The 18,932-nt window shown below is 31.8% G+C and overlaps 1 protein-coding gene and 1 pseudogene across 1 annotated transcript in view; one reads left to right on the top strand and one right to left on the bottom strand.

Annotated features, from left to right (window-relative positions):
• LOC145252528 (PAX-interacting protein 1-like) overlaps positions 1–16,184 on the top strand; it is a 69,233-nt gene extending 53,049 nt beyond the window's left edge. The window contains exons 16-20 of the mRNA XM_080112076.1: positions 3,419–3,587; positions 4,173–4,273; positions 9,305–9,439; positions 12,625–12,700; positions 15,953–16,184. Of these exons, the coding sequence (XP_079968202.1) occupies positions 3,419–3,587; positions 4,173–4,273; positions 9,305–9,439; positions 12,625–12,700; positions 15,953–16,035 (564 nt within the window). The 3' untranslated portion in view covers positions 16,036–16,184. The remainder of the gene's footprint in view (positions 1–3,418; positions 3,588–4,172; positions 4,274–9,304; positions 9,440–12,624; positions 12,701–15,952) is intronic.
• Positions 10,563–10,705, bottom strand: LOC145253035 (U2 spliceosomal RNA; annotated as a pseudogene).
• Positions 16,185–18,932: the final 2,748 nt, after the last annotated feature.

Raw genomic sequence — 18,932 nt, forward strand, 5'->3', positions numbered from 1 at the left:
ATAATTACTCTGGGATAAGGGTTATTGTGTGTACAGTAATCACTGGGATAGTATAGTAGTAATAGTTAGTATTGGGGATTTGATAAGGTGTCATTACTTAAGGGGGCGGTTCATCAGGAATTTGTTTGTGTTGGACTTTGAAGATATCCAAGTTGAATTCAGGGGGGGGGGGAAACAGGCAAGTGGCAGAGAGTTCCACAGCCATGCAGTTCTAAGAAAGAATCTTTGTTCATGGAATCTACTTTTTGATTTTGGCACGGATAAAGAGTGGGGAAAATTATTGACAGTGGTTTCAGCTAGTCAGGTGTTTTTCGTGAAAGATTGGCGAGGGGGGGGGACCAGAGAATCGAGCTAAGATGAGCACTTTCCATGGAAATTACGATAAAACAGACAGGCTCACAATGTCTCTTCTGTTGGAGAGAGGTTGCAGGGAAGAGAAAAGGGTATCCCCCCACCAAGCCACAAAGTCTATTTTGTACTCTGTCAAGACAGGATAGACTGTTTTTAGAAGCTCCTGCCCAGATGTGGCAGCAGTACTCCATCCTTGGACGTACTTGGCTTTTATACAGATAGAGAAAATTGCATCATTAGTGAGATATCTTCTGGAGCGGTAGAAGGATCCCACCATTTTCCCAGTGACCTTGGCCACAGACTTGATGTATGTGTTCCATTTCAGATCAGGAGTAAAGGTCAAACCCAGAAGCTTATCAAAACATGGGGCCTCCCCTAGACGAGAGCCATTCATTTCAATCGATGCCAGATGGGGATCAGAGCGTTTATGATGTAATGATAGGAGCTTGGTCTTAGATGCATTAAAGGTAACCAGCCACCTCTTCCCCCACTGAACCATGCACTCAAGATCTCTCGCTTATATATATTTTTTAACTTTTGAAATCACTATTATATATTGGGTACAATATAATAATCAATAGTGTATTTGCTCTATAATAATAAATATGAAATCTGCATAAATTAAAATATATTTAAGTGTATTTTATACATAAAATATCTTTTACTTAATTATTATGCTGAAAAAGTTAAAAAGTAAAAAAAAACTATTCTAAAAAAAAAAAATACATTATTTGACTTTCTAAAACATTTTTTTATAATCCAAAATCAAGCAATGCTTATTAACAAGAGACATTCAAACTGATTTATTTTATTTTTAAAAAATTTATTCATTGTAAGAATTGAAATCTTCTAAAAATAATTTCTTTGTTGCCATGTAAATAATTATCATTTAATTACTTTTATGTAAATAAAAAAAACGGATGCCATTTATAAATATGCCATTTAAAATGGTCGGATCCTTCTATCGATCCAGTAGATATCTCATTGCTGATGCAATTCTCTATCTATATAAGAGCCAGATACGTCCAAGGATGGAGTACTGTTGCCACATATGGGCAGGAGCTGCTAGAAAAGACTTGTCCTGCCTTAATAGGGTTCAAAATAGACTTCGTGGCCTGGTGGGAGATGTCCTTTTCTCTTTGCTGCAACCTCTGTCTCACAGAAGAAATGTTGCCAGTTTGTCTCTGCTTTATCGTTATTTTCATGGAAAGTGTTCAACTGAGCTTCAATCTATGGTCCCCCCTCGCCAAACTTTCACAAGAAACACTAGACTAGCTGAAAACATTATCAGTAATTTTCCCCACTCTTTATCTGTACCTAAACCTAAACGTAGATCCCATGATCAAAGCTTCTTTCTTAGAACTGCACGCCTGTGGAATTGTCTTCCGTTTTCCTGCTTTCCAGCTGTCTATAATATGGTTGTCTTCAAGTCCAACGTGAACAAGTTTCTGATGAGCCGTTCCACCTAAGTTAACAAATTTATCGAACTTCCATTACTATCGATTACTATATTGTCCTTTTGACTACTCTACACTCTTTAACCCTTATCCTTGAGTGGCCTATCGGCCTTGATAAGTGGTGACGTACTATGTAAAAAAAAAAAAAAAATGTGCTGACGACAGAATTCTATTATGTTGTATTCAGTTTTGGGACAATTCATTTTAAAAATCAACGAAATCTTAATTTTTGGCACTCGATGACATAAGTAACTTAGATTACATTTTTGCAATTCATTGGATGATCTCATTTTTAAAAAAATGGTGTAACAGGAGATAACATGTTCAAAAAAAGGTACATTCATATTTATATGATACAGATTTATTTTAGTTATTGATTTGCCAATTTTTTTTATTGGATTAAGTTCTTCGTGTTTGTTTCAAATAATATTGAAAATTTGAATTTCAATTAAAACCATTGTTATCTACTTTATTCTCATGTCGAAATTTAAAACATTAAAAAAGACAAAAAAACAAAAAACTGTGGCTCTAACCCTAAAGTGTGTTTAACTGACTTCCTCTGAAAAAGGGTCCTGGATATGACCTAAAACTATATCCGATGGTGAGGCCCCAGCTTGCGGACCTTGGGGAGTGTGGAGCCACCCTTTAATTACCAGGTTCACTCTGACCCGGAGTGGTAGTACCTGTTAGGGTCCCAACTATGGGTTAAATAGAATCCGACTTAAAAAGCAAATATACTCCATTAAAAAATCCTTCCTCAAAATCACTAGATTCGGCATTAAATAACCTGAAAAGGGTTGATATACTGATATACCGTAAAACAAAAACAACCATCAACCAACCTCTGAAAAAGAAAGTTTCATAGGAGCATGCACGTTTGAATTACCTTCATAAAATTACGACAACCATGATGTAAGGGGCAACGAAAAATATTTTTTATGCCTATTAGCATGGTCACGTGGTTGAACACAAGACACTTTAGGCATCATATACCTAAATGTTGATCTGGTAATCACGTCACGCTGTCATGTCCACCGGCCTTCACTCCCGGTGGCTTCGGTTTTACTGACTTCCTCTGAAAAAGAAAGTTTCGTTGGTGCTTGCATGTATATCTCCGTTAGAGATGACAACATTAGGTTTTTTCAAATCTTGCAGGAAGGTGTTACTGCTCCCCTATACCGGTGCCTGGTATTCCCAAGTCGGTCACCCATCAGTTTATGCTATAACATTACTACATAAAACATTTGCGATCCGGAAATCTACCATTATTTTGAAATGTAACTTAAACAAGGGAAGTAACTCATAGTTTCTAATCTGTTTATTATTTAAGTATAACTTGCAATTTTTTTCAAAAGCAATTTTCATTAAGTACTTTATCATTTTTCAGAATTTTTGGATAAGTTACAAATTTTGAAAAGTTACAAATTTTGAAAAGTTACAAATTTTGGATAAGTTACAAATTTTGAAAGTTACAAATTTTGAAAGTTACAAATTTTGATAAGTTACAAATTTTTTTTTTTTTTATGAAATTCAATTTTTTAAGTTTCATTCTTATTGCAAACAAGCACCCAATTCTCTTGATGGTTCTTAATCGTACCAATTTATTTCAGATGGTTGAAAAACTTGGAGGTTGCGTCATTGACAATCCCCGCCAAAGTACTCATCTTGTAGCCAAATCCCTTAGTCGCACCATGAAATTCTTTGTTTCCATCAACGTCTGTAAATATATCATTACCAAAGAATGGCTAGAAGACAGTATTGCGAAAGACAAATTCTTGGGTAAGACTAATATTTTTTATTTATTTTTTAGTTCTTTTCTAGCTTTCTTATTAATTTTCTTTCTGACAAGAACTTGCTGATTTAATTGCCATAGTGGATTTTTACTAATGTTGGGATGATTAATTGGAATAATTGTAACTTTTGGAGTATCGAAATCTGTATCATTTATGCCTATTTTCCGATGCCAAAAACGATTCCTTTAATTGTTGTTTTTTTATCTGATTTCGTGTAAAGCAAATTCTTTCACTGCTAGTAGTAATGATAAAATAGTAAATAATTATTGATTTTAAACCAATAGTAAAACAAATCTATAGATCAACAACTGCAAGTGTATTTTATGTTTGAAAAAATATCTGCAAAATTTACGTGTTTTTGCGGTAATCAGATGGGGGGGGGATAACAACTTTATAGTTAAATACTTCCGATTTGTAAGAATCGAAATCAGGAATTTCATGCAGAATTGGTAATTGTATAAGAATTGCGACAAATATTGGAATCGTCCGATCACTGATTTTTACCTGAGTACTTTCAGATCTGTCCATTGTCCACCCACATTTGTTTTAAATATAAAATCTGTTATTTCAGATGAAGAATCATATTCCTTAAAAGATGCGGAAGCTGAGAAAGTTTTGCAGTGTGATTTAAGCTTCTCCTTACAAAGAGCTAGAACTCGGCCACTTTTCAAGGTAGATAATACGTTATTTAAAAGCACGAATCTTTCATTTTTATCCTTCTTTACCTGATATTTTTTTCTCCCCATAATTGTAACAATCCAAACTTTAGTTTGCCTATGAAATTTGTTTGATAAACATATTTATTATATAAAATCAAATAAAAAAACTTTTTATAATTTCATAAACATTTCTTATAAAATTTCAAATAGAAAAACTTATTTTTTAAATTTTGTTATTAAAAGTGCAAATAAAGACTAATTGTATTTTTGTCTTTTCATAATTTTAATTTTTATTGTATATTTTTAAATATGTCCTTTTCTTATATTTTATTTCAATAAATTGCTTCACAACGGAAATACTGAAGAGAAATAAAAGTGAAGGAACTAATTTGCCTTGTCACCACTTCTGTTAGCACTAAACCGGAAATTAGGAAGTATGTTAGCTGATTATAACCACCACTACCACCATCATCATTATTATAATAATAACAAACAACAAAAACAAAATAAATAAAATAAAAAAAAAAAATTTTAACATCTGTTTTACATGCTGGCATGTGTTTGACAGCTTTTTAAAACTTGATTTCTAAATTAACTTATCCTTGGCTAGGTTTTGATTAATTTCACGTTCTCTCAGGTCCATCCACATTTCATCCTCCCATGTTTTCCATGACTTAAGCCTGTGATCTGACCCTGCTACCTCAATTGTTCTACATCTACCCATTCTTCTAACATGGTTCTACCATAGAAGTCTCCTGTTCTAACCAAATTTCTCTATATTGTCCAGATTTCATCTTCCTCTGAGGTTATTAGAATTAAGTCTCTATTCCCATTAAACATGTCATATCATTTCTTTCCATGCAACGCATGTCCTCAACCATCACTGACCAGTTTTCACTGCCATACCTCATCATGCTGTGTACACATGTTTGATAGACTCTTCTCTTGATCGGCACTGGTAACGATATGAACTCTTACAATTCCGTTTAGTTACACTAATTAAATATTTCATCCCTGTAATGTGATCCTGATTTACTTCTTATGCGGCTCCCGCAGTTAATGCCCCATCGATCATTCCTATTTCTTAAAAGATGCACCTGTATAATCATATCCACATTTTAAAAGTATTGTATTACCAACTAGCAGGGAGACTCGATGTTGTCCAGGATAGAATGAGGATCAACAAATACTCTACCCTCCATACTTTTATTGTCATCGAAATCGGTGAAATCAGTATATCGAGAGGAAGCTTCACATGCCTTCCCGCACTTAGTCCACAATACATTGTAGTCTACATTGCACTGTAGAGAACCTGTTGATTTTATAAAATTATTTTATATATAATGACTTCACTTAAAGATTAAAATTGCAAAACTCTGTGTCATGGTTTAATTATGCCCTAAACAGAAATATCATTTTGAATGCGCCCCTGTCTTATCAAAGAACCAACTGTTGATTTTATGAAATTATTTTTACGTAATAACTTGAATTAAAGTTAAACATACAAAAGTAAAGTATCATGATTCAGTTGTGCTCTGAAAAGATACATTCATGTTGGGCGTGCCCAGGACTTATAAAAGTAGCATTACAAGTTTATTTTTTTCTTTTTAGATAATTGTTATTTTATCAACGTGCATGAAAAGAGCTATGTAAAAGATGCTTAAAACCGTTTGAATTATTCAAATTACCATCAGTACTTCAAAAGTTATAAGAATTTTAAGTGCCAAAATTTAGGCTTTTCCGTGGACATTTTTCTTTAGAAAAAGTGGGCTAAATTACGGACCTCAACGTTTCAAGAAATTTGGTAATTTCACCACCATTTATTTATTTTTCAAGCTATTCTCATGAAACTTGGCACTCTTATGTAAAATTGTGTGCTCTTTCTGATTATGCAGTCAAACTTGATGTATCTCTTTACCATAAGCAATGAATTATAAATTCAGATGTACAAATTTCAATTTTTTTTTAAACTGGCACATGGTATCATACAGTGAGTGTCTATTTATGAACAAAACTAAGTATTATAGTAGTATTTAAATATAGCTTTATTGAGAATAGTCATTTTCCTGCCTCCTCACCAAAGGAGAGCTTAATCTTGGGTGTAGCCATTGAATGCCTAAAGAGCATTCATGACCAGTATTTACTACTCTCCTCAAAGAAAAAAAAATGAGTAGATATGAATTAATCTCCAAAATAAATCGAAGAAAATTTTTCATATAGATTTTGGATTTCTGTAAAAGATGGAAATTCCCATAGTTGACCAGAACTTATGCATTTTGGGACCAGTCCAATTTTCAATTTTGTAAATCCACTCTATCTGGCCCAAAATATACCCCTATTTTCTGAGATGCAACCATAAATCGTACTCTACATGAATCCTCGATGTAACTTTCATAGTACCAGGATACCAGGAATCCTGATAACCAACAACTATATATTGACCAGTTGATGGTAAGTTTTGTCATTTCTATTCTGTTGTTTTATTGAAAATTCAATTATGTAAACAAAGAAATAAAACAGTAATTTTTTACCTTGTTTCAATCTTAACATTTAAAATGATTACTTTTTTATTTTATTTATTTATTTATTTTTTTATTCAATTTTCACCCCAAACAAGGCACAGTGCCACTTTGAAGCAGGGGGCTACTATTAGGGACTTAATTAGCGGGGTCATTATGAAGGGAGATGAGTAGAAAGATGTTTGTTAACATTACACTTGAACTTCTGCATATCATTGCAGTTGGGAAAGCAGAATCCCGGAAGGGAGTTCCAAAGACCCGCAGTTCTGGGGAAGAAACTATTGGAGTAAAAGGCTTTCTTGCACCTAGGGATCTCTACTGTAAAGGGATGAGACTTAGTAGCTTGTTGGGTTTGTCGGGGGTAGTTACGTCGGGGAGGTACAAGTGTTTGCAGTTCGTCAGAGCATTCACCATTAAAGTATTTGTAGAACAGGCAGAGGGATGCAACATCTCGTCGATGGGACAGAGGCTGAAGCCTAGATGACAGGTTTTAGGGTATGCTGAAAACAAATACCACATCTAAATTTTCTGCAAATAAGTCATTTTTCCAGATATTAAGCAATGTCATTTCTTATGTTATCACTGGTGGCCATCTTGATATGTGCAAGCGCAACCCCGAGAAACTATGCACAAATGCCCATACCAAGATGGCCACCAGCAATAACGTAAGAAATGACATTGCTTAATATCCGGAAAGCTACTTATTTGCGGAAAATTTAAATGCAATATTCGTTTTCAACATACCCAAAAAACGTCTAAAGGTACTCATTTAAAAAAAAAATGTTAAGGTAAAAATTTACAAAATGCATCACAATGAAATTCTTTATCAAACCGCCTAATTATTATTATTATTATTATTATTATTTAGATATGTTTAGTTAAAAAAAAACGTGTTTGGTTTACAGATTCAAAAAAATGGTTTTGACAATGAGTTAAAAATAAATTCAAGTTTCACTATATCTTTTTTATTTAATTGTTAGGTGAAAGTACAGAATAGTTAACAAAAGAACACCCTTCCTTCCCCATGTTAAGATTGGGTTTCTAAATAATAGCGTTATTTCAGCATGGTAGCATAAGTGCACAAATACCTTTTATTTGTTATATATGTTTTTTTTTTTACCACTTAATAAACACAATTCTAACTTAAGTACAAATAAGAAGTTAAACGCATGTACTTAGTACATTTTGTTGTTTTTTAACGCTTTTAGTACATGTATACTAAAAGCGTTAAAAACAACAAAATAGTATTGTTTGGAAATCAAATTTGAAAAGCTTGAAAATAATTTTTTTAAATTGACGAACTCAGAATAAAAAATGACTAGTCTAGTGAGACAGTTTTCTATTTTTAAGAGAATACTTTAGTCAGATCAGCACATGATGCGCTTAACGACTGTTTTTCTGTAAGTGGGTTTGATTTCTATAAAAGAAAACATTTTGAAGAAAATTCTGCGCAATTAATAATTATCAAATATTTACATATTATACATGAAAATAATTCTGAAACTATTATCTATATGAAAATGGATGATATATGCTGATTTATCTTATCAATTTTGAAATATTCATCAACTTTGCTCGTTCGTAACTTTGCAACCTGTGGTTGTAAAAAAGAAAATCAAAGTCCAGTAGAGATGGACTTCTATGTTTATAAAGCCTGTAAAATTTCAGCCATATCAAATCAATTTTAACCCCGCACATATATATCCAAACATAATGTATGAAATGTAAATATTAAAAAAAGTTTCTCTTTTTGTTGTCGTCACTTTTTACCGTTTTTTTCATTTTTAACTTTGAGCATAAAAACATTGAATGCATAAAAGAAATATAAATTAACATCATTAGAATGCTTATTTTCTCTTTCCATCAATGTAATTCTTTTAAAAATTGACCCGCAAATAAAAAAGATATGACTTGTTGAAGCACATTAGGTATGTAATATTGCTGATGTCCACGAAAATACAGCATATGCTTGTAATGCTAATAAAAGTATCTCTAGTTGATTTCTATTGGGCTTTTCTGCTTGTGCGGTGATAAAACTTTTCGAATGCACTTGTGATGTTGGGTTGTATAACTTTGGGCAAAATTGGACTTCTTAATAGGGTTTTTTTGATTATTGATTTTCAATATCTATCAGATGCGTTCTGATACAAAATCTATGTAAGAACACTTGTAGTCACATCAACTACTTTCATGTGAAATTTAAAAAAAAATTCAGCCGAGACGTTTCAGAATCCATAGGAAATGAACTCAGACACACAAAGTTCGTTTTATATAATAGTAGAGAGTATGGTTTTAAATATTTAATTTATTTCAAGTTAAATATACTTTTAAGCTGTGTGTATTTAATGAGGAAAGCAGTATTTCAAACTTTAATGTGACAGACCAAGAAACATATTTCAAAGTATATTTATTTTTGTTTTGCATTTACTGACACACTGAAAGTTTTCAATAATAATACTTTATACAATCAACACAATGTTTCAATCAAACTACACCGCACACTTTTGCTTTTATTTTCATTTCAGGGTTTTATATTCTATATCACCCCAAGTGTAGTGCCTGGCCCCAAGGACCTTCAGTCAATTATTGAGAGTGCAGGTGGCAGTGTAATTAAGCGACGACTTTCAGCCAAACAAATTGCTTCATTACGTGATGACAAGGTAAATCGTGACCCCTTCCCCCGTATCTTTTTTCCCCCATTTTGTTTTTTTATTATACCTTCTTGCTTTAATTGTCAACCTCTTAAAAAACATAACTTAATCAGAGTTTTACTAAAAATGTATGACTAAAATTATATACGACTGACTGCTCCTGCTGTTTGAAACGTGTAAAGTTCCTTGACTCAGCAGGAGCCGATTGGACAATTTAGTTGTGCCGAAATTTAGTCCTACATAAGAAGCTTTACTAAAAATGTATGACTAAATTATGTACGACTCTGCTGTTGATTTGCTATTAAAGCAGTTATGACACGAACAAACTACTGGATTTGTCAGTGCAAAATATTGTAAAAATCTGTTGTATTATTTAAAGAAACAATGAAATCAAACTCACAAGTTTCAGTTGAGGTGTTATTTTTTAACAAATATCTTTTTAGATTCATATAAAAAGTATTTACAAAAAATAAATTACTTTTTGAAATATTTTCTCTTAAGGCAGAAAGCAAATACATAATTATTTATATAATGTAATCTTTAATTATTCATATAATGTAATCTTTAATTATTCATATAATGTAATCTTTCATTATTCATATAATGTAATCTTTCATTATTCATATAATGAAATCCTTAAAAACTGAGACAATTATTTTTTCCAATTCTGTGTGCCACTTTTTTTTTTTTCATTTTCATTAAAAATCTTTGTAAAAAAAAAAAAAGTTTATTTTTTAGATTAGTCGTGCCTTGGTTTTACTGATTATGTACAATTTAAAATTAAACATGATTTATGTACGGCTAATTAAATCCTTAAAGACTGAGACAATTATTTGGCACACTGTATTGGTAAACAAGGCCGATAGCCATTAGTCGCGTGTTCTCGTGTAATGAATGAATGCGTAAATGTAGGATTGACATGAAATTCTTAAAGATAAACTAAAATGACCGAAAAATGGGCTGAAATGACTTAAATAAATAAAAGTAAATGATGTAGAATGACTTTAATGAACTTAAAGATGAATTGAATGACCTTAAGAATGACTTGAATGCTTTAAAAATAACTGGAATCCTTCAAAAACAACTTGAATGATATGGAGAATGACTTGAATGGCTTTGAGACTGACTGGTTGTAAAGTGGGTGATCATTTTACATTAAATTAATACAGAAAAATGATCCCCCACTTTATATCACGAAGTTACAAACGTAGTTACAAACATGTAGTAAGAACAGATACTACACTTTGATCTTGGTCAAAAGGCCAAGAAAAGGGTATTTATTTGCTCCCCCACCGAGCAAATTAGGCACAAGGCCGATTTTTAATGTGAAGAGTGAAGGGGAAATGGGGACCAACTCCCCAGGGAGTAGGGGACCTGGATAGTGACAATTGGTATGAAGGATTGTCCCTACATTGACCAAGGTTTTATATGTGGGGTTGCTCCCACATATGGTCTTTGCTTGCAGTATTTGCTGGAACAGATATTACACTTTGAGATATTCAATCCTTTATTCATGTTAAAAATACATTGAAAATCAACAATGAACAAAAAACTTAGCACATGGCCAGCTCAAAAGGGGGGATTGTGGGGGGTCGTTGGTCATCCTTGTCACTCCAGAACTAAACAAAATCAAGAGTTTCTCCCAGCTAGTATCTTCTTTCACCATAATACCGCATTCACCCTTTCATATTGGGGGGGACGTCCTACTTAACTCCTAATTTTTAAAACATTTTTTATTGACGTGTAAAAACAAAAAAAGATAACAATAAAAAGGGTACAATAATTCATTTGTGTCGAGGGCGGGGGGGGGGGGGATTAGTAGGACCCTCCCAATCCTGTCTAGTTGATAGACTGCCTGTTCCAGTTCCACTAGGTTTGTAAAAAGAACCTTGCTTCTGCAGGTCAGTCTCTAAGTGGGGATGCCCTCTAGATGGGGGTGAATGGAGAAAAAAAAAATTTTTGTGGGTAAGGAATGGGGGTGAGTTTTTATTTCTTTCTCTCCAAGAAATTTAGAGGAGGGGGTGAAAATAAAAATTGCAAGAAGGAGGAGTGGGGATCTTGGAGGCTTCCTAATCGGGGAGTTTGATCTTGGCCAAAAGGCCAAGAAAAGCTTAAAAAGCTAAGAACAGCATCTATTAATAACAGACCTTTGATCTTAACCAAAAAGGCCAAGCAAAAAAGTGTTACGGACAGACCGACCGACTTATAGAGTCGCTTGCACGCGACTAAAAATATTTGTCTCGGTCATTAAGTCACTTTGACAGTTTTGAGTTTAATTTAAAAAAAAAACAAAACAAGCAGTAGTTGATAATAACTCTAAAAAATGTTTGAGAGAACTTTAAAAACTCTTTTTGAGTCACTTTATAATAAAACTGAACTCTATGCAATATCATTAAAAAATAAAAATAAAAAACAGAAAATAATTTTAAAAAATAATATTTATTTACTTGCCTCCCCATGAGGGCAGTTAAACACTAATATTTTAAATATGGGGAAAACTAGTTCCCTCAAAAGAAGCAAACAGGATTGGAAACATTGCCTCAGTCTTTAAGGATTTCTCTTACTTTTTACAAAGCTTTTTTTAGTGTTAGGTTATAGTGTTACAAAATTCAAATTTTAAAGAAAAAGGTGACTTGTAAAATTTAATTTGCCAAAAAAGAAAAAAAAAAAAAAAAAAACTCAGCTGAAAGTTGTGACTGACTAAATTCTCTTTTTTTTCTTTTTTTTTATGAAAATTAAAAAATAAAAGTGGTACACTGGATTGAAAAAAAAAAAAAAGTCTCTGTCTTTAAGGATTTGCCCCAAATAATTTCAACTGCGAGTAAATTAATTTTGTTTGTTTTAATAGTATAAGATTTTTTGTGCTTACAGACTCAGTAGATTGGCCATGTAAATAATAAAAATCTTTAGTAAATATGTTTTTTGGGTATGGATTTAAAGATATTTGCCAAAAATAACCTCTTGAAACTTTTGAGTAAATTCGTTTTATTGTTTATTTTAATAATACGACAAGATTGTTTTACAATATTTTACACTGATGGACGCAGTTGATCGCCTGTGTCGAAGTTGCTTTAATCAGCAGTGGCGGAAATTAGTTGTACATTAGTCGTGCCTAATTTTTAGTTGTACATTTTTAGTAAAACTGACTTAATCATGCTAATTATTTTACCTAATATATAAAATCTGTCTTCCAGGGTAATCCCACATTTATTGTCATTACCTGTCCTAATGATGTTCATCTTTGTCGAGATCTTATGGCTCGAAGACTTGGTAAGTTTAAACACAATTTAAAATATTTTCTTTTTATCTTTTAAGCTCCCCCCCAAAAAAAAATTTCTCCACGCTAGATTCATTAATACAGTAGAACATCGGGATGTGGCATTAACCGAAATTGCCATATGGTGGGGCCTAAGCAAAATGTTATACAGTGCATATTAAAAATTAGTAACAAAATACAGTAAAGTATATAATACATATTTATATTATCAAATAATATTATAAATAACACCATAAGGCATGGCAAATACTGTAACCAGGGTTCGGAAAACCATTATATTCCACATCGTAACCTGAAAAAAAGTATCCTAGAGCCACCGTATCCCAGGGTTCTACGGTTATACAAATGGCCGCCAAGTTTTCGTTTTTCATTTTGTCAGCAATTTATAAATTTCAGCTAATTGTTACAGATTAGCTGAATAAGTCGAAGTACTCCACCTATGATATTTATGTAGATTTAAAAAAAAAAATAGAACTAATGCAACTTTACAATGGAATCTGTATTTTCTTTTTTTCCTTTCCATTTTGAAAGCTATTCGTTTTCTTTTCATTTCGTTGATCTTGTTTGCTTCACGATTTATTTATATTTTCTTAACTAGTTTCCTAAATTATTAATTGCTATGTGCTGAGTTTCTTACCTGAAAAAAAAAACTGTATCTTATGGCTACTGTATCCTGGGGTTCTACTGTAATTGAGTTTTTACTGCGTTTTCTTGTTACATTTTATTTTGCAACTGCATGTATCTAGACTTGTTGTAATCTGTTACTGAATACAGTGTCCGATTTATATTATGCTTTTCTGCTTGTGCGGTGATAAAACTTTTCGAATGCACTTGTGATGTTGGGTTGTATAAAAGTGTAAACTATGGGCAAAATTGGACTTAATAGGATTTTTTTGATTATTGATTTTCAATATCTATCAGATGCGTTCTGATACAAAATCTATGTAAGAACACTCAAAGACACATCAACTACATTCATGTGAAATTTAAAAAAATTTAGCCCAGCCGTTTCAGAGTTCATAGGGAACGAACTCACACACACACAAAGTTTGTTTTATATAATAGTAGAGAGTACGGTTTTAATGTACCCCCCCCCCCACACACACACACGCATACATGCCTACAAAAAAATCAAGTCTATATTTAAAAATTTAAAAAGAATTGGAATCTGGTATTCAAAACAGAATCTGTAATTGTATTGGAATCTTCACATCACTAGTATTAACAAAAAAAAAAAAAACGGGCCCCAATTCTAATTAGGCCCCGTTTCTTAGTGTTTTGTCCGAATTAAATGAAACTTTGGTTATAACTAGTTTATTATATTCAAAACATCACATCAAAACACTAGGGTCTTTGGCCTTTTTTTCTCCGTTCTACAGCATGTTCTAGATGGCCTCCATTTAGCTTTTGTTTTTTTGGGTCATCCTGTATTAGTATGTTTTTTTTGGGTACCCTGTATTATGTTTTTATTGGATAGGGTGGCTGTCATGATTATTTCCCCTATATCTACACTGGTAATTTTAGTCCTTTTGGGTTTGTCATGGTTTATTCTATGATTTCTTATTTACTCCCTAGGAGTTCACACGCAAAACATTATCGGTGAATGCTCAGTCTTCGCGACAATCTTCTTAGATTTTCAGCAGCCACCACCTTTTTCGATAACCATTGAAAATCATTTTGCATAATTTCAACGATCATTTATCATTTCTCGGTACTTATATAGAACAAGAAATGTTGCTATCATCAAATTTTCTGGGTAGTTTACGTAAAATGTCTAAAGATGCTGAAACATTTAGTCAGTGAAATTGCATATAAGAAAACATTTATTTGCAATCATTGGTTTGTCATAAAAAAATTAAATATTTATCTTGGCTTGCACAAAAGAAAAAAAAATTATAAAAATATGTACATTTTTTTATTTAGTATCAGATTGTTATAGATTATATAAATCTTGAATGTCGGCTAAAACCTTTCGTATGTCTGCTAAAACCTTTCGTCTACCGCATCGAACTGGGTTGAAACCGGTACCATCTGAACGAGCGATGTTGATGTGAAAATTAGAAAGCAAGATTAATTCTGTGGTGGTCAACTGGACTAATTCTTGGAAGGAGGAGGGGGGGTACTTCGCGACGCTATTTTCGCAAGTCACGCACTCGTAGCAAAATGTTATTAAAAACGTTATTTTACAGGGTCATGATGTCGTAGTTTGATGGTTAGAATCATTTGCCAGTTTTTTCCTTTTGCGTTTCAGGTTCGAGCCTCCCTACGGTGGCTATTTATTTTTTTTTTTTTGCAGTCATATGGACATTCGTTGCTATTTTTATTGAAAGAAAAGTTGTTTTGATTCATTTATTTTTTTAGGGGTTGGCTGCCGAAATATCTGGTGGGGAAGTTGTCACCTATTTCTTTTTTGGGCGATTCCGTTCTTTTTAGGGGGTTGCTCACTATCTTTAATATAGCAACTGTGTCCAAACCAAACTTCATGTCCATCCGGGCAATGCTGGGTATTCATGCTAGTTCAAAATAAATTAAACTTACCTTACAATGAGTTTGCTTGATTTTTTTTTTTTCTTTTTAAGTTTTGTAAAAATTGTCTATTTCATTGAAAAAAATTAGCCAAAACATTATGTGTGAAAAAAAAAAACAAAAAAACGACAAGACTTTTGTTCGGCAGCTGCAGCGTTTTATGTTAACTGCCTGGAAAAATCTGATGATAGCACAGTTCTTATTCTGCATCATAAATATAAATTTTTCACTGGAAATTGGGTGGTGATGAGCCTTTTTGAGAAAGGAGTTTATGCAAAATAATAGCTGTTAAATGAAAGTTTCATTAATTTTTGTTTTATTTTTTATTTAAATTTAAGTGCAAAAATGCTTAACAATTTTTAGTTTTGAATAACAAACAATTGATAGCAAACAAAAGTCTTTGATTTTTCTTTTTTGGTCAAATCAGATATTTTTTATTTATAATAAACCAACAATAGGAAATAAATGGCTTCTTTGTGATTTTTTTCTTTTTAATGATTTTTTTTTTAATCAAATATAGATATTTTATTCTTAATAATAAACCAATGATTTCAACTAAATCTTTTCTTAAATTATCATCTGACCTTGTGCTTAATCTGAGAGTAGGTAAAAAAAAACAGGTAGTTTCAGTTCCTTTAGTTTTGTGTTCTTTCTATTAGCATTATAATATGATTAATATTTTTTTTTTTAACCTAATTTAATTTTTTGTTTTATTTCAGCTGTGTTCAATTCTGAATTTGTGTTGACTGGAGTTCTGCGACAAGAGATCGATTTTGAGTTGTTCCGTTTACAGGTTATATGAAAGCAGGTGTATCGTTTTCAACTTGAAAATGATACTTGAATATTTTTTCAGACATTGTTTTCAACTTGAAAACGATACTTGAATATCCTTCAAATATTGCAAACTTCAACACCTTCGCCATCACAAACAAGTAAATGGGAACAAATATTTTCTCTGATTTTAGTCTTAAATGAACTTAGAAGATTAAAATGAAATCACAAAGCATAATATTAAACAATAAAAATAAAATCAGCACTAGGCAGCAACAAGGGGAGACAACTCTTAAATTGTCAGCTGACCTGCTTGGTCAACATTGATTGGTCAAGACATGTCAGATTTTTTTTTTTTTTTTACAACATATAAATACTGATCAGAGACATTCATTTTTCCTCATATTTTCACCTTTTCTAAAAAAATTTTTTAATCTATAAAACTTTAATGAAATGATTGGAACTGTCAAGATTTAAGTAAAATATTGTATTTTTTTTTTTTTTTTTTTTTTTAAATACTTTTTTGCATCACCATCGAAACGTCTACCCTCATTTGTATTCCTCTTCATTATTACTCTCTATTGTTATAAATTTAAACGGAAGATTTTTTTATTATGAAAGCAATCATCTTTATCCAGATGATTGGGTTGAGTGGGTCTTTTTTTTTCTTTTTTTATTTTTTTAAATTTTAATTTTAGAATAAAAAAAATTTTTTATGAAATTTTTATAATTTTGACATAAAAAAATAACTAGTGAAAATAATGTACCTTTTTTTTTTTAATTAAAAAAAAATTAAATTATTTTAAAAAATTAAAAAAAAATTTAATTTTAAAATTAAAAAAAAAATTGTTTCTTTTTTTTTTTTATAAAGATGGTCAGAATGCACATACACTGTGCCTTGCTGAGAGATTTGCAAAGATGCAAATGATTCTCACTGCTGTCTCCGTGTTGGCTCAATAAATCATTGTGTTATTACATATGCTACGTTGATATCGTAAAATAATGCTCAACATTTTAAAATGTATGGTTTTCTAACAAATATGGTGTGATTATAGGATTCATCCCCCTTTTTAAATATAAATCATTGCAAACTGGTCAGGAGTAAATGTGTGGCAATCTTCATCAGCTTTAGTGAAATACGATCAAATGTCACTTTTCAATTAGTATAAACTTTAGTGTAATTGCTACGGACGGCAGTATAATTGTTACGGCCGGTAGTATAATTGTTACAGATGGTAGTATAATCAGTTTATAATTTGATATGCAAGAAGGATGTCTCTAAACAAAATAGATAAAATTTATACAAATTGAATGCAATCATAAAGTTATCTTGTTAGATTTAAAAAGCTGACAAATTTGACTTTGATTCCTACTAGCCAGTTTTCATTCGTCATTGTATCATGTTTTTAGTAGTATTATGATGTACTTTTCTACAGTTTATATTTGGACAACTGATAATACATAAATATTGTAAAATTACAGAAATCTCCCTCATTAATCCGAATATTTATCTGCGTAGGATCTTTAAGTGGCTAATCTTTTTTTTGTGTTTTTATATTTTTTCAAACTGACGTTTTCATCTTTTTCCATCGGCACTTATTTTTTGTTCTATCGTTATAAAATCTTAAAAATCTGTATGTTTTTTCGCTTGTTTCTTAATTTTTTTAGTTTTCCATAATTTTTTTCCCCCCTTTATTTCTTTCAAACTCTGCACTCGAGCAACAAAAAAAATCCAAAACAAACCAGTGATATCGTTGTTAGAAATTTACTTTAACACAGACATACACACACATGCATATATATTTTTTGATTTCAATTTTGATTAAAATTCAAATAGTATTGTTTTTACTGATTCCCCATTTATCAAGGCAAAATAAAAAGAAACATAATGTAAGAAATTTTTACTATTTTGACAGGTTTGTTTTGCTTAAAGATTGTATCTTTATTAATTTCATATATATATATATATATATATATATATATATATATATAGTAAGTTTTGAAATGTGAAAACTAGCTACACAGAATTTTTCAAAGTTGAAATATGAAAAATTCTGTGTAGCTTAATTGCCATATATATTTCAAAACTTACTACCTAGCACCTACTTGGCCTTTTGGCCAAGATCAAAGTGTAGTATCTGTTCTTCAGATGCTGCACTTAAGATAGTTTGTACTAGTCAATGGGGGGGAAACCCTCTATACTGGGACAATTATTATTTTTGGTAACCAGAGTGCCCCCTTTTTGCCTACTTTTAGGGGAGCTGGTTTTTACCTCACATTAAAAACGGCCTTGTGCCTAATTTGCTCAGTGGGGGAGCAAATAAATACCATCTGTTCTTCAGATGCTGCATTTCCATTTCTTGTTCTCTTTCGGTGGAGGAACAGTCCTTCACGACTGAGACAATTTTTTATTTTTGTACCTTTTCTCCATATTAAAAAACGACCCTGGTGTCTAACTCTGTCCCGTGGGCAGGCATTGTAAATAGGTACTACCTATCTCTACTTGTGTATTGAGCACTGTTGAAATAAATACTGAAAGTAGATACATGAAATTTTATATAGTTTTAATTTTCTTATTTTGTTTTTCATGGGATTAAGGCTTCCTGCCAGATGCTAAACATTCACCGACAATTTCAGTTTCTCCAATCGAAAGATCTTAAGATTCTAACTATTGCTTTGAGGGCAATTGTTTGTATTTCTCTTGCACTTGGTTCACTAGGTATATTGCCAAGTAATTTTTTAAAATTCTTTTTCGTAAGACGGATTACTGGAATGATGGAGATCTTAAGATTCCAGTTTCTTTTCATATTGTACATAAAACTTTGGCATTTCATTATCTTGTCCTTCTCTGCTCTGTTAAGGCCAGCATTATTAGGGACGCTTACTCCAACTAGGGCAGCTATGTTCTCCCTCTTGTCCCATATCTCT

Source organism: Euprymna scolopes, chromosome 29, assembly GCF_053919585.1.
Source record: "Euprymna scolopes isolate OS-2025 chromosome 29, ASM5391958v1, whole genome shotgun sequence".
Lineage (NCBI taxonomy): Eukaryota > Metazoa > Mollusca > Cephalopoda > Sepiida > Sepiolidae > Euprymna > Euprymna scolopes.